Genomic DNA, 20,717 nt, shown 5'->3' on the forward strand with positions numbered 1-20,717 from the left:
GAATAAAATGTATTTCTTCTGAATGTTTGTGTCTGTGTGAAAAAAAAATCATTGTCAACTCATCCAACTAAACCTACCTTAAAAGTTTCTAATCTAAACCTAATCTAGAAATACTCTCCTAATACTCTAAGAGTTGTTTAAATATAGTTGCAAAGTTATATTCGACAGAATATCAAAAAGAACCAGCAAAATGAAGTGTAACCAACTAAACATTGTTAGCTTGCGGATTAGCCTTATCATTCTTTTCCTTAACCTTGTTTAAACAGAACTTTGCAAACCGCAGCTGTAGTTTTCCCACACTAAATCTGCAGCGCATCTACAGCTTTACTAGTTCCCATCTGTTAGTCTTATTTGAAGATTTCCTACTTTAAAAATGAATTGTTTTACTGTAATGAATGGGAGTCTGACAGGACTGTTGCTAGCCAGTTTTGTTATTTTGGCTTCAGCTATGTATTTTGATTTAGGGGAACAAGAGGAAAAGTGCATCATCGAGGAGATTCCAGTGGACACACTGGTGACAGGTCAGTGAAGATGAATTGTGCTGTTATACAGTATTAGGTGTATTTATTCAATTATACGTGAATTGTGGGTTATTCTACAGTTATTTGATCTTAAATAGTTCCTGAAAATGTATCGCTGTAGGCTAGGATATTACAAATGATTTAAGTCAGTTTGATACATTCAGTTTAATAATAAAATAATACTTTTAATACACGTAAAAGTGTTAATCTGTAGACATATTTAGGCTTTATATAACTTTCTTTGAAGACAAATGATTACTTTATGTATACATATCAAGATAAATTCTAAAGGTACATGTTGCATAATATCTAATACATCTGGAATATTCATACGTATCTGGACAACAGGAACCAGGTAACCTGAGGCCAGAGGAAATTCAGGGGATTTCAGACTCGTAATTTAAAAGTAACAATCTAAAAAATGATTCTTTACTTGTGAATTTTTTGTTCAGTTTTATTACGTTATTTAAATGTCTCTTTTGCTTTCATCTAAATTAAATTTATTTTATAAAGTATTTATTTTATAAAGTAGCTTAAATTGTGTTTTATACACTTTTTATTATACACCATTTTATGTTTCTTTTTCCACTTAACATTTATTTTATTTTAAGTAAAATAAGAAAAAAAAACAAAAAAAGGTTTTATGGTCTAGAACACAGTTACACCATAGCGGCATAATAATTCATTCATCCTAATATAGAACTAATATAAAACAATTGCAAAGAATTTTAAACTAAAAGTAACAGTTTATTGTGTGGTATGTGATTTTAGACAGCAATTTAAGCTGAAATTGAAAACAAGAAACATTTACGAAATAATCTAAATAAAAGCTCTAAAAATAAAATTTAGGTAATATATGGTCAATATATCATTCCTCAATATTATAGCGTGATATAATTATAGGAGGATAAGTGACACATGTGGTGCCACTGTATCAACTTTTTATTCTGACACAATGAAAACAATAAAAAGAAAATTCTATGGTAACTGGGAGAGCTTAAATACACTGCAAGTTAAGAAACATATGCAATTAGAAAAGCACTAACAAATTGAGAAAGCATCTTCATTAATTTGACACATGCTAAGTCTCACAACACATGCAAATACCAGCCTGATCTCATGAGGAAACGTAACTATTTTTTGTTTTGTCAATTTAGTGGCTAATTCGTACGGGGTCAGTCTATAGACTGTAAAAGATTTGGACATAGTATCCGTGACATCACCCAAAAGTTTCTGAAGACAGCAAATGAAACTACAAGGGGCGTGGCCAACCGGCACCATTTTGTTCGCACTTCATCGCACCCACCGGAGGTAACCAACAAGGGCAAGGACAGGAGGCGGAGTGCGAGCGGAGCCACGGACGCCTGCTAGCATTCTGCTTAAATGGGCTTTTCTTTGGAAGAAAAGCTTAATACTTCATTAACTGCGACTCGTTTGTATTCTAACCACATGTGCTTGACTGTATACTATATCAATAAAGTGTTTAGTCTTTTAAAAGCACTGTTGTAACACACTGAGACACTAAGGGCTCTATTTTGATGGTCCATGCGCAGAGCGCAAAACGCAGGGCACAAACGATTTCAGGGCGTGTCAGGATGCGTTTTTGCTAATTTAAGGATGGGAAATCTGCCTTGTGCCACGTCGCATGTTCTAAAAGGGTTGAGTTTATTTTCTTAATGAGTTATAGGTGTGTTTTGAGAATAAACCAATTAAAATCTCATCTCCCATTCCCTTTAAGAGTCAGCTGCATCGCGCCAAGAGCGCATTCACTATTTAGAGGACGCAAAGTAAGTCTAAGTGGAAAAAATTAGCATTTCACAAGCAAACAGTTAACAGTTAACAGTTTTTTAACAGAAAACTGTTAAACAGAGCATCTACTGCGTGAGAATGAGAGATAATGGATCACTTTTGCTGTTGGATAGGGAAACCTTTACGCACAGACATCAATTAGTCTATAAATAAATACTTTTGTTTGTTAAGCGCAAATATTCGTTTCAAAATTCTAAATTCAGTTCTAATTTCCAGCAAACGAATAAATGAATAATAATAGCAAAATGTGCTCAAAAACCTGAGTTATATCCTAAAACACATGCTTTGCCCCTTATGGTTTAAAACCTGACAGGTGGGCAAATCTAAGCTTGTTTTTAATAAAACAAATATAAATACGGATATAATAAATAATACTGCTAATAATAATAACATTATACAAAAGCAAATTGTCATGAATGAACTGAAAAAGCCTCCCGAGATGAAGAAGACATAAAAGCAGTGATTTTTCATATTTGTAGGCTAGAAAATAATATGTTTTGTAATATTTTAATCCTTTATATTTATATTCTGTATCTATTCTTATTATATCCTATATATATTCTTAATATTTACATTTTTTCATATGTAAAGATATTTGCCTATTGCTCTCGATATTTGCCTATTGCTCTCTTGTGCGTATTAAGCAGTGCGTAAGCGAGGCGCAACTCTGCGCCAGAGTTTAGACCGGGTTAGTTTTGGTGTAATGAAAAATCTATTATAGATTCTCAAAATAGCAACGCGCCAGCGGTCCGCCTCAGAACGCCTTCCTTTTAGACCAGAACGCCTATGGGCTCAAAAATGAGCGCTAATGCATTTGCTATTTAAACAGCGTAGCGCAACGCCTCAAAACGACTCTTGCGCCAAGCTGAAACTACCAAAAGACTACTGCCCACGCCTTGCGCCACACTGTGCCGGGTGTATGATAGGGCCCTAAGCGTTGTTCTTATGACATTTTTCTACAAGAGGAAAACGTGAATTACTTCCAAACACTGCAAATATAGTCTGTGTTAGTAAATGCAAGGCTATTTATGAAATCTAGGTAAAATAATGTATGATAACATTTCAGATGACCGTTTTATAGCCTACAGCTAATCAATCTGTCAAATTCTGGAGAGCAGACAAGTTCTAAAGAAATTATAAATTATCCTAAACAAAACAAATTCATTTATAGAGATGGTATAAGTAAATGATTTCACTCACCTAGGAAATGGAGACCATGTGAATAGTTTGTGGGCACAATTAGGTGCACACAGCATGTCATATTATCGGATAATTGTAGGAAATAATTCCAAAAGGCAATTGACTGTGTAAAGCTACATAAATCAAAACAAAAATACAATGTACAGTACATGCCGAGTTCAGCGAGGTGGCATAACGATGAGTAGCGAGACCTAGCTGTGTCTCAAGTGGATACGACCTTAACTATGCAGACTTAATATAAACGAAATGTAGGAGTTAAATTCATACAAAAATTTACACCCCCTCAGTTGTCATGAAGGATACCCTATATGAACCAATATCTTTCTTTGTACCAGGCTGTAAACACCTTTTTTTTTTGCCGTAAAGTTGGCCATTTTAACAGTGGGCTCAATGGAAATCTGTTCTATTATGGAGCCAGGACAAGTGGAATTTGGTGAATTTCAGTATCAGTTACTTCCTTATTAGCTTCTCGAGGAAGAGTGGGAGGTTGCTGCTTGGTTCAGTCATACAAAAATGTAACATTTTAAAAAGTAGGTGTGCACTCAAATAAACAAATAGCAACTAAAATGCAAATAGTACTAAATTGTATGAATGAGATGGTACGAATTCATATGAATTAGCCACTAAATCAAAAAGTTACAAATTGCTGTGAGATCGTGTTTGCAAATACAAAAACACACTGCAAATAGCACAGACCACAATGGAAATTTGTTCGGTGACCTCAGATTGGTTGAACCTGGCTGCTTCCTGTTTAGAGTCAGCAGTGTTCCATTTTTCGTATATGGATTACTCAGCTGGATTTGGTTATTGACGATTTGACACGATCGAGGGCCATTTCGTTCTTAAAAACTCATTGAGAGTTGTTGTCAAAGCAACAGTTCTGATAGCCCAAACCGGCTCAGGAGCAGGCTTATATCATATAAACAGGTGTAGATTGGGTCATTTTAAGAAAAGGTAATGCTAAAAGTGTACAGAATTTTTTTGTTTGTTTTTCTAAAGGAATAATAATTTATGTAGTCATTTACGTTTAGACAGATAATATGCCGGTGATTTGTAGCTTCGCAAAAGTTTCAAAAACCTTCACCAATATCAAAATGCTTTAAAATTTTAACAGCCAGTAATTACGTCGATTAAACCGCTCTAAATATAAAACTAAATAACTGCTAAATACTCTTAACACACAAGAAAGTGTAAAGCCTGCAGCCCAAAACAAAGGTGTTATTGCGTATCATATTTAACAAACGATTTACTGCAAACTTATGTCATTTTGATCAGGTGGATTATTGAATATTAATCCGATGATGTCATTACACTGTTGTGTCGTCAGTCAATCATTTGCATTGCTGATCATTTCGCAGATCGATAGATCTGTCCAGTTCTCAGATGTCAGATCAGTTCATCCAGACATTTTAATCTCATTCGCGAACTTGTTTGAAAAACTAAATTAGCCAGAGATCAGTTATCAAGATTAAAAGATCCAGAATCTGCCAAATCATCTTAAATCATTTAAGCGAGGTACAAAAAACGGACCCCATGAGGGTTTAAAACTTAAAAACTGTTTTTATTCTAGTCAAAATAAAACAAATAAGACTTTCTCCAGAAGAAAAAATATTATCAGACACACTGTGAAAATTTTGATTTCAACTGCATATAAAGAATTTGTATTAAAACAACAGTATCACAAATGTTTTGGTTTCTCCTCCATTCAGGTGTTTTCAGGCTTGAGTACTGGGATGAGAACAAAAAGAGCAATACCCCACACCTTGGTTTGACTGTAACTGTGAGAGACCCTCAACATGAGGTTTGAAGCATTCAGCTCCTCCTGCACTTATAACATAACTCTGAATTACACAGTAAACTCTTAAGTCTTACCATCTGGAACAATTCTTCTGATATACTCTGTCATTTGGCAGGTGGTCTTGTTAAAACGCTTTGGGAGGTATGGAAAATTCACCTTTACATCCCCTGCTTCGGGTCAACATTTTCTGTGCATGCAGTCCAACTCCACCAGGTTCTCTGTATTTGCCGGAGATCGTCTGGTGAGTTCTAAGAACATGGACAAAATAAAAAGTCCTTTATCACTGGAAAAAATAAATCTTAAAATAAATAGTTTTGTCTTGTTTCGAGTAAAAATATCTACAAATTCCTAAACCTTGTTTTAATAAAAAATAAATATTGTTTTTTTTTTCTAAAATAAGGCAAAATTAAGTGAGTTTGTCCTTAAACACAAGCTAAATAATCTGCCATTAGAATAAATAAAATAATCTTGTTTTCAGTTTGAAATAAGATTATTTAATTATCCCACTAGCAGATCATCTTTAAGGAAAAAATTATCTAATTTTACTAATTTTATTATAAAACACAAAATCTAGAAAGTCTTGAAAATGCTCATTGTTTTTTAGATATTTCATATGTTTAATTTTTTATTTGGATTAAAAACAAGACAAAATCTCTAAGTATTGTAGGAACATTATTGTTTATTGTGTAGTTTCACAGAATACATTGTTCATGATAACACTTTTTTATAATTTATATGAGCGCAATATTATACACAATTATCGGGATGCAGAAGCAGATAACAACATTGCGAGAAAGTTGCAATGAAAGTACAATGTTAAATGTTTAGATTTTATTTTACCATTTGTTTTTCTACTTTTTACTGTAGTTGGACATTAGTTTTTGAAAAAGTGTTTTATTATTTATAAAAATTAATTTTACGCTTTTACATTTTTAATCAAATGTTTGCCCTGACATTCAAAATGAAGTAATATAACAAATACAGTATGGCATACTGAATGAGTACATTTCTAGGTATATATACACATACATACACACATATGAAGAGTTCAGATGCAAAACCCTTTAAATCCAACAGAGCTCTTTTTTTTGTAAACGACAAAAAATAAGGTCAAGAATCTTGGTGTGACTCTGGAGTCAGATCTGAGTTTCAACAGTCATATCAAAGCAGTCAGTAAATCAGCATACTATCATCTCAAAAACATAGCAAGAATCAGATGCTTTGTTTCTAGTGAAGATTTAGAAAAACTTGTTCATGCTTTTATCAGCAGCAGGGTGGATTACTATAACGGCCTCCTTACTGGTCTTCCTAAAAAGACAGTCAGACAGTTGCAGCTCATCCAGAACGCTGCAGCCAAAATTCTAACCAGAACCAGAAAATCAGAGCACATCACACCTGTCCTCAGGTCTTTACACTGGCTGCCAGTTACATTCAGAATAGATTTTAAAGTATTATTACTGGTCTATAAATCACTAAATGGCCTAGGACCTAAATACATCACAGATATGCTCACTCAATACAAACCTAACAGATCACTCAGATCTTTAGGATCATATAAACTAGAAGTTCCAAGAGTTCAGTCAAAGCAGGGTGAATCGGCTTTTAGCCACTACGCCCCCCGCTGCTGGAATCAGCTTCCAGAAATGATCAGATGTGCTCCAACATTAGGCACATTCAAATCAAGACTGAAAACACATCTGTTTAGCTGTGCTTTTACTGAATGAGCACTGTGCTGCGTCCGACAGATCGCACTATCATGTTTTTCTCTTCTTCTTCATTCTTTCATATCACATTTTACCTGTTTTTATGTTTTGTTTTGTTTTTATGCATTTTTATTATTTGTTTTTATTTTTATTTTACTTTTTTCTTTTATTTTTGTTTATGTAAAGCACTTTGAATTGCCATTGTGTATGAAATGTGCTATATAAATAAACTTGCCTTGCCTTGCCTTGTAAATGAGCATTTTCTATCAGGCTCCTTTGATTAGGTTTAGAAGTTTCATTTTATAGCTAATGATAGGGTTATTAGCGAGTAAATAAAAAACTTTTTGCAAAAATATCTCTTTAGACAATTCTTTGGTTTTTAACAAGGTAAATTTTCTTTTGCGTCAAAGCCAGCTAAATACACTTTTTTTTTTTTTTGCAAAAACCTCTAAATCCACCTATTGAGATAAAACAGTGTAAATGGTTGAAATCACTTTAGATGCAATTAGATTTTTTTTTACGAAACATAAAACACCTAAAATTAAAAATATATAAATCTGTCAAGTGATGGTTCCTTCCGCTGAGGTAACCTCTGATAAACCAGGGACACAGCAAAAGGACAATTATTGAAAGAAATCTGTCAAGTGCATTATTCATTAACATTAAAACTGCAGTGTTTCCTCCAGGATTTTTTCCAGCTGTGGCGGCAGGCCTTTTTTTTTTTACACAGATCTACCAAATACCTGTGCCGTTATTTCAATGCCACATGTTGTGAGCGCAGTATTAGAAGTGGAGATCGCATTTATGTAATAACCTACATGTACGACTATGTGAATCTCTGCTTGCTTGCCGATTTCCTCTGCTCGTGCACAAAACTTCTAGCAACGCCACCTCAAATATAAGCCACTTCAATAGTGTGCAGATCTTCTTGTGCGCTCTCAAACAAACGCTGCTGAGTGCGATTTAGTGCGTTTATGTAACAAGTATATCTCCAACATTTATTAGATTTGCAAGGAATTTTATGAATGTCTTATGAACCTATAATAAACCAACAGAGCGTTATTAATGCGTCCTGAAGTAAAGTGAAACGGTTATATGTCGTGTTTGCTAGCCTCACGCATCACGCACCTGTCTGTCAGCCAATCAGCACGTCATCTTAAAGGGTTAAACAAATGACGCACAGCACTACTACGGTTACAGAAAAGTTTGCGCTGTTATAATTCACTTACACTTTAATACGTTTTGGTGCAATTATTACCCACTATTTAAAAAATCTAATGTTTTGGGTGAGAAACTGTAATGTAGCCGTGACGGGATGAATTTTGGCGTGGCACCCCGCCATGGAAGAATGAATATAGCAGAAACCATGAACTGACAATAATAAAATCTTAACAATCTGTTGTCATGTCTGATATTTGGGATTTAATGTAAGTAAAACAATGTAAACATTGCAAACATTGTAAACTATGAAACATCAATATCTGTGCATTGTTCATTAATATAAAAAGCTTATCAGACATTTTGGTATTATGAAGTAATATAAATAATGAATAGTTTTATACATTATCTTTATCTTTTAAAAATAGCTTAAAGTAGCAAATAAAAAACCAAGGTAGGCCTACTGGACAAAAAGGGGGTGCCTCTCAGACAATTTTAGAAGCTGTCATTCATTCATTCTCACCATACTTATGGTCTTGGCCTCTTGTTTATTCTCATAGCATCCATGTGGGATTAAAGACATCTTAACTCAATACAACTCGACATCTTAGTGTTTCGTGAAACGCAGTTGCTGTTTAATGCATAGTAAATTGGATTCATTCAAAGCAGTGCCGCTGCGCATAAAAAAAAACTGTTATGAATGCATATTAAACTTCCGACTGTACACTGTGTTTTCTTTTTCTTGTAATGCACAGTTTTGGGGTATGGGATGTTTTCATGGATGGTTCCATTTACTGACAGTCGGACAGGCTCATCCAGTTCATCAAACTCCGCCTTTTAAAATCGAAATCGACCGCAGAATAAAACACTCTCGTTATAAAAGCCGGCGTATCAGTGCACCGCTACATTGAACACATATGATTCGATTCGCGCCTTCTGATTGGTTCTTGGGATATGGCCGCTTTTGCTGTCAAACGCAAGTGGCGTTTAGAGGCTTTTGCCAACAAACTGTTATGTGGTGTACTACAGTTCGTGCCTAAAGCATTTACTCAATGTCATTATCTCAGTTTTGGCTGAACTGGAGTTTAGCGGCTTTTGCATCTGAACTCTTCATATACCATGTAGACATGGTCAAGACGGTCTTTTGCAGTTTAAACGAAGCAGCAGAATAGGGAAGAAAGGTGATTTAAGTGACTTTGAATATTTCATGATTGTTGGTGCCAGACGGGCCACCATTTCAGAAATTGCTGATCTACTGAGATTGTTATGCACAACCAATTATAGGGTTTACAGTGAATGATGAGAAAAAGAGAAAATATCCAGTGAGCGGCAGTTCTGTGTGTGCAAATGCCTTGTTGATGCCAGAGGTCAGTGGAGAATGGCCAGAGTGACTCGAGCTGATAGAAAGGCAACAGTAAACTAGATTCTTAAAGTTTGAGAACAAACTTTGAGGCTGGCTTGTGAAAGCCTGACGGTAATAGTTTATTTAGTTTAAACAGTTTTTAAAAGTATGAAAAGATAGATAGATAGATAGATAGATAGATAGATAGATAGATAGATAGATAGATAGATAGATAGATAGATAGATAAATTAGCATGGTATTAGCATGATTCTAACGTGAATTAGCATGTTAGCATGATTCTAGCGTGAATTAGCATGTTGTTAGCATGATTTAGCATGAATTAGCATGTTGTTAGCATGATTCTTGCATGAATTAGCATGTTGCTAGCATAATTCTAGCACGAATTAGCATGTTACTAGCATGATTTTAGCATGAATTACAATGTTGTTAGCATGATTTTAGCATGAATTAGCATGTTGTTAGCATGATTTTAGCATGAATTAGCATGTTGTTAGCACGATTTTAGCATGAATTAGCATGTTACTAGCACGTTTCTAGCATGAATTAGCATGTTACTAGCACGATTCTGGCATGATTTAGCATGTTACTAGCACGATTCTAGCATGAATTAGCATGTTACTAGCACGATTCTAGCATGAATTAGCATGTTTTTAGCATGATTCTAGCATGAATTAGCATGTTGTTAGCATGATTCTAGCATGAATTAGCATATTACTAGCATAATTTTAGCATTAATTAGCAAGATTCTAGCATAAATTAGCATGTTGTTAGCATGATTCTAGCATGATTTAGCATGTTACTAGCATGATTCTAGCATGAATTAGCATGTTACTAGCATGATTCTAGCATGAATTAGCATGTAACTAGCTTGATTCTAGCAAAAATTAGCATGTGACTAGCATGATTCTAGCATGACTTAGCATGTTGTTAGCATGATTCTAGCATGAATTAGCATGTTACTAGCATGATTCTAGCATGAATTAGCATGTTACTAGCACGATTCTAGCATGAATTAGCATGTTTTTAGCATGATTCTAGCATGAATTAGCATGTTGTTAGCACGATTCTAGCATGAATTAGCATGTTACTAGCACGATTCTAGCATGAATTAGCATGTTACTAGCATAATTTTAGCATTAATTAGCATGATTCTAGCATGAATTAGCATGTTGTTAGCATAACTCTAGCATGATTTAGCATGTTACTACCATGATTCTAGCATGAATTAGCATGTTATTAGCATGATTCTAGCATGAATTAGCATGTAACTAGCATGATTCTAGCATAAATTAGCATGTGACTAGCATGATTCTAGCATTACTTAGCATGTTGTTAGCATGATTCTAGCATGAATTAGCATGTGACTAGCATGATTCATAATGAGTTAGCATGTAACTAGCATGAATTAGCATGTTGTTAACATGATTCTAGTATGAATTAGCATGTGACTGCCATGATTCTAGCATGAATTAGCATGTGACTAGCATGATTCTAGCATGAATTAGCATGTAACTAGCATGATTCTAGCATGAATTAGCATGTGACTAGCATGATAGATAGATAGATAGATAGATAGATAGATAGATAGATAGATAGATAGATAGATAGATAGATAGATAGATAGATAGATAGATAGATAGTGTGCGAGCATGAGTCAAACAAGCCAACCCCCGCCTCTCTACGATGTTCTGATGCTGAGATATAGCTGCTGTTATATCGTTGCTAGGTTAGTCTGTTTTGTTGCTATGGAGTTGATTGACAGCTTAGACTGATGATGTATCAAAGCTTCTTGCCAGTATGAACAGTTAAAAACAACCCCCATGTCTCTATCACACTGCAGCATGACAATATCAGTCTGAACCTCTTTAATGGCAGTCTATGGGACAGTTGCTAGGGTGCAGTATCTGGTTGTTAGGGTGTGGCTAAAAAGTTAAAAGGCCATCAGTGATTGGCTGCTGGCTAGACTGAGTTAAATGAGCTCAATTATTAGTCTGTAGGACAGTCTGATGCAGAGTTATGAGCTCACAAAGTTTGATCCCATGTAAAGTCAATGAGAGTCTTTTGCAATGGAAGTCTATGGGACGGTTTCTAGGGTCCAAAAGTGGTTGCTAGGGCGTGGCCAGAAAGTTTAAAGGTGATCAGTCATTGGCAGTTTGATAGTCTGAGTTAAATGAGCCCAGTTAGAAGTCTGTGTGACATTCTGATGCGGAGTTATGAGGTCACAAAGTTTGATCCAATGTTACGTCTATGGGATTTTTCCGACGGTCCCGGGACGTTTTTCGGAAAACCGAAAGTCGGATCAGTCGGAAAGGATATAGCAACTCGAGTCAGAATAGTTCGGAGGTCTGACCCGAGTTTGATGGTCATAGCTTGAAAGGTCTAGGTGGAGATAGAGTTTAATTTTTAGTCTCAGAAGAAGAATAATAATATTAACTAGATTCTTAAAGTTTGAGAACAAACTTTGAGGCTGGCTTGTGAAAGCCTGACGGTAATAGTTTATTTAGTTTAAACAGTTTTAAAAAGTATGAAAAGATAGATAGATAGATAGATAGATAGATAGATAGATAGATAGATAGATAGATAGATAGATAGATAGATAGATAGATAGATAGATAGATAGATACATAAGCATGTTATTAGCATGATTTTAACGTGAAATAGCATGTTGTTAGCATGATTCTAGCATGAATTAGCATGTTACTAACATGATTTTAGCATGAATTAGCATGTTGTTAGCATGATTTTAGTATGAATTAGCATGTTACTAGCATGATTCTAGCATGAATTAGCATGTTGTTAGCATGATTCTAGCATGAATTAGCATGTTGTTAGCACGATTCTAGCATGAATTAGCATGTTACTAGCATGATTCTAGCATGAATTAGCATGTACCTAGCATGATTTTAACATGAATTAGCATGTTACTAGCGTGATTTTAGCATGAATTAACACGATTCTAGCATGAATTAGCATGTTGTTAGCATGATTCTAACATGAATTAGCATGTTCTTAGCATGATTCTAGCATGAATTAGCATGTTACTAGCATGATTCTAGCATGAATTAGCATGTTGTTAGCATGCTTCTAGCATGAATTAGCATGTTACTAGCATGATTCTAGAATGAATTAGCATGTTGTTAGCATGATTCTAACAAGAATTAGCATGTTACTAGCATGATTCTAGCATGAATTAGCATGTTGTTAGCATAATTTTAGCATGAATTAGCATTTGACTAGCATGATTCTAGCATGAATTAGCATGTGACTAGCATGATTCTAGCATGAATTAGCATGTTGTTAGCATGATTCTAGCATGAATTAGCATGTTGTTAGCATGATTCTAGCATGAGTTAGCATGTTACTAGCATGATTCTAGCATGAATTAGCATGTTGTTAACATGATTCTAGCATGAATTAGCATGTTACTAGCATGATTCTAGCATGAATTAGCATGTTGTTAGCATGATTCTAGCATGTGACTAGCATGATTCTAGCATGAATTAGCATGTTGTTAGCATGATTCTAGTATGAATTAGCATGTGACTAGCATGATTCTAGCATGAATTAGCATGTTGTTAGCATGATTCTAGTATGAATTAGCATGTGTCTAGCATGATTTTAGCATAAATTAGCATGTGACTAGCATGATTCTAGCATGAATTAGCATGTAACTAGCATGATTCTAGCATGAATTAGCATGTCCTTAGCATGATGGATAGATAGATAGATAGATAGATAGATAGATAGATAGATAGATAGATAGATAGATAGATAGATAGATAGATAGATAGATAGATAGATAGATAGATAGATAGATAGATAGATAGATAGATAGAGGTAGATAGATAAATAGAGATAGATAGATAGATAGATAGATAGATAGATAGATAGATAGATAGATAGATAGATAGATAGATAGATAGATAGATAGATAGTGTAAGAGCATGAGTCAAACAAGCCAACCCCCGCCTCTCTACGATGTTCTGATGCTGAGATATAGCTGGTGCCATATCGTTGCTAGGTTAGTCTGTTTTGTTGCTAGATAGATAGATAGATAGATGTTGTTAGCATGATTCTAGCATGAATTAGCATAATGTTAGCATGATTCTAGCATGAATTAGCATGTTGTTAGCATGATTCTAGCATGAATTAGCATGTTGTTAGCATGATTCTAGCATGAATTAGCATAATGTTAGCATGATTCTAGCATGAATTAGCATGTTGTTAGCATGATTCTAGCATGAATTAGCATGTTGTTAGCATGATTCTAGCATGATTTAGCATGTTGTTAGCATGATTCTAGCATGATTTAGCATGTTGTTAGCATAATTCTAGCATGAATTAGCATGTTACTAGCATGATTCTAGTATGAATTAGCATGTTACTAGCATGATTCTAGCATGATATAGCATGTTACTAGCATGATTCTAGCATGAATTAGCATGTACCTAGCATGATTTTAACATGAATTAGCATGTTACTAGCATGATTTTAGCATAAATTAGCACAATTCTAGCATGAATTAGCAGGTTGTTAGCATGATTCTAGCATGAATTAGCATGTTACTAGCATGATTCTAGCATGAATTATCATGTTGTTAGCATGATTCTAGCATGAATTAGTATGTTACTAGCATGATTCTAGCATGAATTAGCATGTTACTGACATGATTCTAGCATAAATTAGCATGTTGTTAGCACGATTCTAGCATGAATTAGCATTTGACTAGCATGATTCTAGCATGAATTAGCGTGTGACTAGCATGATTCTAGCATGAATTAGCATGTTGTTAGCATGATTCTAGCATGAATTAGCATGTTACTAGCATGATTCTAGCATGAATTAGCATGTTGTTAGCATGATTCTAACATGAATTAGCATGCTACTAGCATGATTCTAACATGAATTAGCATGTTGTTAGCATGATTCTAGCATGAATTAGCATGTGACTAGCATGATTCTAGCATGAATTAGCATGTTGTTAGCATGATTCTAGTATGAATTAGCATGTGACTGGCATGATTCTAGCATGAATTAGCATGTGACTAGCATGATTCTAGCATAAATTAGCATGTAACTAGCATGATTCTAGCATGAATTAGCATGTGACTAGCATGATTCTAGCATGAATTAGCATGTAACTAGCATGATTCTAGCATGAATTAGCATGTTGTTAGCATGATGGATAGATAGATAGAGGTAGATAGATAGATAGATAGATAGATAGATAGATAGATAGATAGATAGATAGATAGATAGATAGATAGATAGATAGATAGATAGATAGATAGATAGAGATAGATAAATAGATAGATAGATAGATAGATAGATAGATAGATAGATAGATAGATAGATAGATAGTTAGAGATAGATAGATAGATAGATAGATAGATAGATAGATAGATAGATAGATAGATAGATAGATAGTTAGAGATAGATAAATAGATAAATAGATAGATAGATAGATAGATAGGTAGAGGTAGATAGATAGATAGATAGATAGATAGATAGATAGATAGATAGATAGATAGATAGATAGATAGATAGATAGATAGATGGTGTGCGAGCCTGATTCAAACAAGCCAACCCCCGCCTCTCTACGATGTTCTGATGCTGAGATATAGCTGCTATTATATCGTTGCTAGGTTAGTCTGTTTTGTTGCTATGGAGTTGATTGACAGCTTAGACTGATGATGTATCAAAGCTTCTTGTCCGTATGAACAGTTAAACACAACCCCCATGTCTCTATCACACTGCAGCATGACAATATCAGTCTGAACCTCTTTAATGGCAGTCTATGGGACAGTTGCTAGGGTGCAGTATCTGGTTGTTAGGGTGTGGCTAGAAAGTTAAAAGGCCATCAGTGATTGGCTGCTGGCTAGACTGAGTTAAATGAGCTCAATCATTAGTCTGTAGGACAGTCTGATGCAGAGTTATGGGTTCACAAAGTTTGATCCCATGTAAAGTCAATGAGAGTATTTTGCAATGGAAGTCTATGGGACAGTTTCTAGGGTCCAAAAGTGGTTGCTAGGGCGTGGCCAGAAAGTTTAAAGATGGTCAGTCATTGGCAGTTTGATAGTCTGAGTTAAATGAGCCCAGTTAGAAGTCTGTGTGACATTCTGATGCGGAGTTATGAGGTCACAAAGTTTGATCCAATGTTATGTCTATGGGATTTTTCCGACGGTCCCGGGACGTTTTTCGGAAAACCGAAAGTCGGATCAGTCGGAAAGGATATAGCAACTCGAGTCAGAATAGTTCGGAGGTCTGACCCGAGTTTGATGGTCATAGCTTGAAAGGTCTAGGTGGAGATAGAGTTTAATTTTTAGTCTCAGAAGAAGAATAATAATATTAATAATAAAAATAATAATAAGTTTAATAGGATAACAGTAGTCTGGCTTGCTACACAAGCCAGCCTAATAACCACCCGTTACAACTGAGGTATGCAGAAGAGCGTCTCTGAACGCACAACACGTCGAATCTTGAGGCAGATGGGCTACAGATGCAGAAGACAACTCCAGGTCTCCACTCCTGTCAGCTAAGAACAGGAAACTAAGGCTACAATTTACACAGGCTCACCAAAATGGGACAATAGAAGATTGAAAAACGTTGCCTGGTTTGATAAGTCTTGATTTCTGCTGCGACATTAGAATGGTAGTCAGAATTTGGCGCCAAACAACATGAAAGCATGGATCCATTCTCCCTTTTATCAAGGGTTCAGGCTGGTGGTAGTGGTGTCATGGTGTGGGGGATATTTTCTTGGCACACTTTGGTTCCATTTAAACCAATTGAGCATAGTGTCAATGCCACAGCCTACTTTAGTATTGTTGCTGACCATGACTAATCCTTTATGACCACAGTATACCAATCTTCTGACAGCTACTTCCAGCAGAATAATGCCCCATGTCATAAAGCGTAAATCATCTCAGACTGGTTTCTTGAACATGACAATGAGTTCACTGTACTCAAATGGCCTCCACAGTCACCAGATCTCAATCCAATAGAGCACCATTGGGATGTGGTGGAATGGGAGATTCACATAAAGCTGCATGATGCTATCATGTCAATATGGACCAAAATCTCTAAGGAATATTTCCAGTACCCTGTTAAATCTATTCTGTACAGTTCTAGAGGCAAAAGGGGTTCAAAACGGTACTAGTAATGTGTACCTAATAAAGTGGCCGTTGAGTGTTTATTATAATTAAAAAAAAAAAGATTACTTTGTGATATGAGGCTTTTGTCATATCTTACACTCCTAGAATTTAACATGCTTCAGATGTGTGCGAAAAGCTTTTTCGTTTCTCTTTTTTCACAGAAAGTGCATTTAGACGTTCAAATGGGTGAACACACCATTGATCCTAATGCTGCCAAGACAAAGGATACTATAAAAGCAATGGAGTACAACCTGCAACATCTCATTGACCAGATGCGTTACATTAGCAGACAGCAAGATTTCCAAAGGGTAAGCAAACACATGCTGTATATTGGCCTGACAACAAAATGTTACCATATTTTCTGCTCGCAAGAATCTGAATGAGAACCAGACCGAGTGTCATCAGTCCACATTTTCCAAGGTGTACTACTTACTCTCGTGGTAATTATGTGCAATTTGTATCTGTTTATTTTACTGCAACCAGGAACGTGAGGAGAAGTTTCGCCAAATGAGCGAGGAAACGAATGGAAACGTTTTGTGGTGGGCCATTATTCAGACATCAATACTGCTCTCTGTTGGATTCTGGCAAATGAAAAACCTCAAAGACTTTTTCATCGAAAAGAAGTTGGTTTAGCTTTATGAAATGATTAACTGCTTGTTTAAATAATTCTAAGACAGTTTGAAGCATTTTGATAAATTAGCTCGTTTGAGAGGGAACTATCATTTACCCTGTAAAACAAATAAAAAATGTTTTTGGGCTGATGTTAATAAATTCACTTAACATACTTAATAAAACTCTAAGTCTTCTTATTTGTGTTTTACCTCACTCAAGTTGTGCTTTAAACTAAGAATATTTATTTGAAGCTTTATTGGTTTGCTATAGTTTCCACCAAAGTATCATTATTTAAAAGATTATGTATCTTTCAATGTGCTATGTGCACAGCTGATGTTTTTCAGCAATGATAAACTTCCGGTAAAAGCTTAATGTGATTATTTTCAATTTCATAAGGTTCCTTTTACATGATGTTGTAATGTAATTACAATATAATCAGTTAAACAGACTTAAGCATTGATTTAAGGCCGACTCGCACTGTGGGATTTTTTATAATCCTCAATGTTAGTTGGATGTCAAACTGCACGAACATGGCTCTCATGTCACACTGTAAGATCTCAGCTGTCATTAAGTCAGACTGAATGACAATAGCCGCGTTTCCACTATCGCGACTAAATCGAGCGAGCCAGGGCGAGCCAAGCCCAGTCGCCTTGTATTTTCCACTATCACTTACGGGGCCTAATCGGGCCAAAGGGGGGCTTTCCACTTTTTTAGACTCAAAACAATAGTGTCATATCTTGATAAGGTAGCCTAAGCTATATTGAAATCATTTAAAGAATTACAAATATCGGATATAATAAAATCGCATTAAATAAATAAACCAATATATACAAACAAAAGCTAGCTATAACAATGTAGATTTATACAATACATAAACCGTTTTAAAGCCATATTTAACTTTCATTTTACAAAGGCCTATCTGAAAAAAAGATTTGAGATATTTTATAATAAAACAATAAACATTGGAGAAGGTTTAAAATATTATTTATAAAGTATTTGGATACAATGTTATTAATCAAATAGTGCAAACAGAGTATTTTTGGGTGAGTGAAAGCAGAAACTATTGGCAACCTTTTTTTCTGTCATCCAGTCCTGCGCGCGCAGTGCCTCTAGAAACGCATCGGGGAAAACTGCTAATACAAAATGTGTTCTGTGTCCTCAAACAAGTGTTTATGTTTATATATGATGTGGTAAAATTTAAAACTGAAATTTTAAATACATATTAGGCCTAGAGCTTTATTAGTGCAAAGCTGCTGAGTGCAACGAAATATAGACTATATTTTATTACTTGCTCTTATGTGCTGAAACTCCTTTACTTAAAGATCACAGAATAATATGCAACAGCTTTAAATAAAGGGGAATCACCTAATATTAAGTGTCATATAGCCTAGGGAAAAATATGTTTCAGGTCTCTCCAGAGCATTTGAGCTGAATGTTTGACAGCGTCTATCTAAACGTTGATGTTATAAAATACATTTTCTTATTATTATGGAGAATTTCTGTGGTGTTATATTATGAATGGTGCGCTCACTGTGCTGGGTCCCTCCGTAAGTGGCGAGACCACTGGATCCACAATGCCAACAGTCGGTCGGTGAGTATGAGAACACACAGGCCTGTGCTTGTAGACATATAATGTAATGCTGTACAGTAACATGTTGTCTGTTTGTTTTGGTTGTCTTCATTTTAATCGCTTTGTGATGATGCGATGATGTGCTTTATCTGCCTGATTCCCGCTGAAGTGGGCGGGTTGTGTGACGTTTGATTCGGGGGTCCTTCTGGGGGTAGGGTTTGTGTGACACGCTGCAAGCTACTAGCCCGACAGTGGAAACGCGACATGATTTCAGCCTCACTGCTCAACCTCCCGGGCGATTGGCCCGGCCTGGCCTGATAAAAGCGCTGGCTCGCACTGGCCCAACACTGGCCTGGCTAATGAAGACACGCCAAACACAAAAGAAACTGGCCATTGAATTTGACGTCATCCACCCTTGACACTTTCACTATTCCGCATTTTGAAATGATTCCTCGCAGCAAACGTAAACAATCTGTAGCAGCAATTTTGCACACAGCGTGTCTCAATAATAAAACCAGGAAGAAAAAAATATTTTGACATTTCCCCGTGGTTGTTTGAGTTGTCTCTGAAATCTTCTGACACTGCCAGAACTTCATCAGAGGAAAAATCAGATCGCAACAGGCACCAAGTGGCTGTCTGTGAACATGCCAAACCAACAATCAAAGATCACAGGTTTTAGCCTAGGATTTCAGGAATCTTTTAGGATTGCCCAAATTTGTCTCAGATGACAAAATCGTGGCTGAAATCTCACAGTGTGAGCCGGCCTTTAGTTATTCAAACGTAAAACGAGATGAAAGACTGTAACCGCTAGCACCATCAGGATCAGCAGGCAAGCGCAGAAACTCCATTGAAAAAACTGGGTTAAAACAATTTTTTTTAGACCAGGCAGGGGAAAATAGAATTTAATACAGTGATTCTTTTCTGGTCTGAGACCGACTTTATATTGTATATTAATCAGTCAGTGAAGATCACTGATTTTTAAAGAAATAAGAGCTTAAACGTGGCAATTTTGAATTTAAAGACAGTTCCCCGTAAGCGCTGGCTGGATAGAAGAGGCTGGCTGGCTAAAATTAAAAGTCCATGTGCATACAGTATACCCCATTCAGGATTACCCAAAATTATTTTATTTTTTTCTTTAAAGAAATTGTATTATATTTAATTTTCATTTATCTCTTTATTTAACATGTTCTAATGTTTTTCTTACTCATGACCATAGCACGCATATAAAGTTTCAACAAGCTGATGTTGATGATGAACTTTAAATATTTGTAACAATTGCTGATTAATTTGATCTGCTAAATTTCTGAAAATGCAGGTTTAAGTAGGGCTTGGTGATACGGCAAAAAAGCTACCTCAATAATTATTTTTTCATATTGAACAATAACAATATTTTTTTTAATATAAGTTGTTAATGATTTATAAGAGTACACAAACAATAGCTTTACATGTTTACATCCAAAAATGCAAATTAACTTTCTGCGTAAAACTGGATTATCGTATAAAAGACATGCGAATAAAGCAGTGTTTCTATCCAACGAGTCAAAGAGAACAAAATCGTCACTTCCTGATTACCTGGTGCCAAATATCATCAGTAAAAACGGAATTTGCTGCGGTAGGAGAAGCTGCAAGAATCTTTTTTTCATTTAATAAATGACTTGCACCGCAGAAGGCAATGCTACATGCAGTGGCGTTTGAAGGCGTAAGACGCGGAGTACAGATGCTCTTGATTCTGGAGTTCATTAATAATATAATAAAACTATTACTGAAATGGTTGCGGCGTTTTAGAATGACCAAAACATTATTTCAGATGTTTTATAATGTGCTCGGCCTG

The 20,717-nt window shown here is 35.5% G+C and overlaps 1 protein-coding gene across 1 annotated transcript; it reads left to right on the forward strand.

Annotated features, from left to right (window-relative positions):
• The first annotated feature begins 241 nt into the window (after positions 1 to 241).
• Positions 242 to 17,512, forward strand: si:ch211-255i20.3. The gene is made up of 5 exons (XM_003199865.7): positions 242 to 521; positions 5,240 to 5,331; positions 5,444 to 5,569; positions 16,866 to 17,012; positions 17,188 to 17,512. Exons 1-5 carry the CDS (start codon positions 374 to 376, stop codon positions 17,335 to 17,337), a joined length of 663 nt encoding a protein of 220 aa, XP_003199913.3. The 5' UTR covers positions 242 to 373; the 3' UTR covers positions 17,338 to 17,512.
• The last annotated feature ends 3,205 nt before the right edge of the window (positions 17,513 to 20,717 follow it).

Source organism: Danio rerio, chromosome 14 (assembly GCF_049306965.1).
Source record: "Danio rerio strain Tuebingen ecotype United States chromosome 14, GRCz12tu, whole genome shotgun sequence".
In the NCBI taxonomy this organism is placed as follows: domain Eukaryota; kingdom Metazoa; phylum Chordata; class Actinopteri; order Cypriniformes; family Danionidae; genus Danio; species Danio rerio.

What these genes read in the sequence shown, in the direction of transcription:
- si:ch211-255i20.3 (XM_003199865.7), top strand. Translation starts at nt 374, where the DNA reads ATGAATTGTTTTACTGTAATGAATGGGAGTCTGACAGGACTGTTGCTA. An exon ending in AGTGGACACACTGGTGACAG is followed by an intron (nt 522 to 5,239) that starts GTCAGTGAAGAT and finishes TCCTCCATTCAG; the next exon opens with GTGTTTTCAGGCTTGAGTAC. An exon ending in TGAGAGACCCTCAACATGAG is followed by an intron (nt 5,332 to 5,443) that starts GTTTGAAGCATT and finishes GTCATTTGGCAG; the next exon opens with GTGGTCTTGTTAAAACGCTT.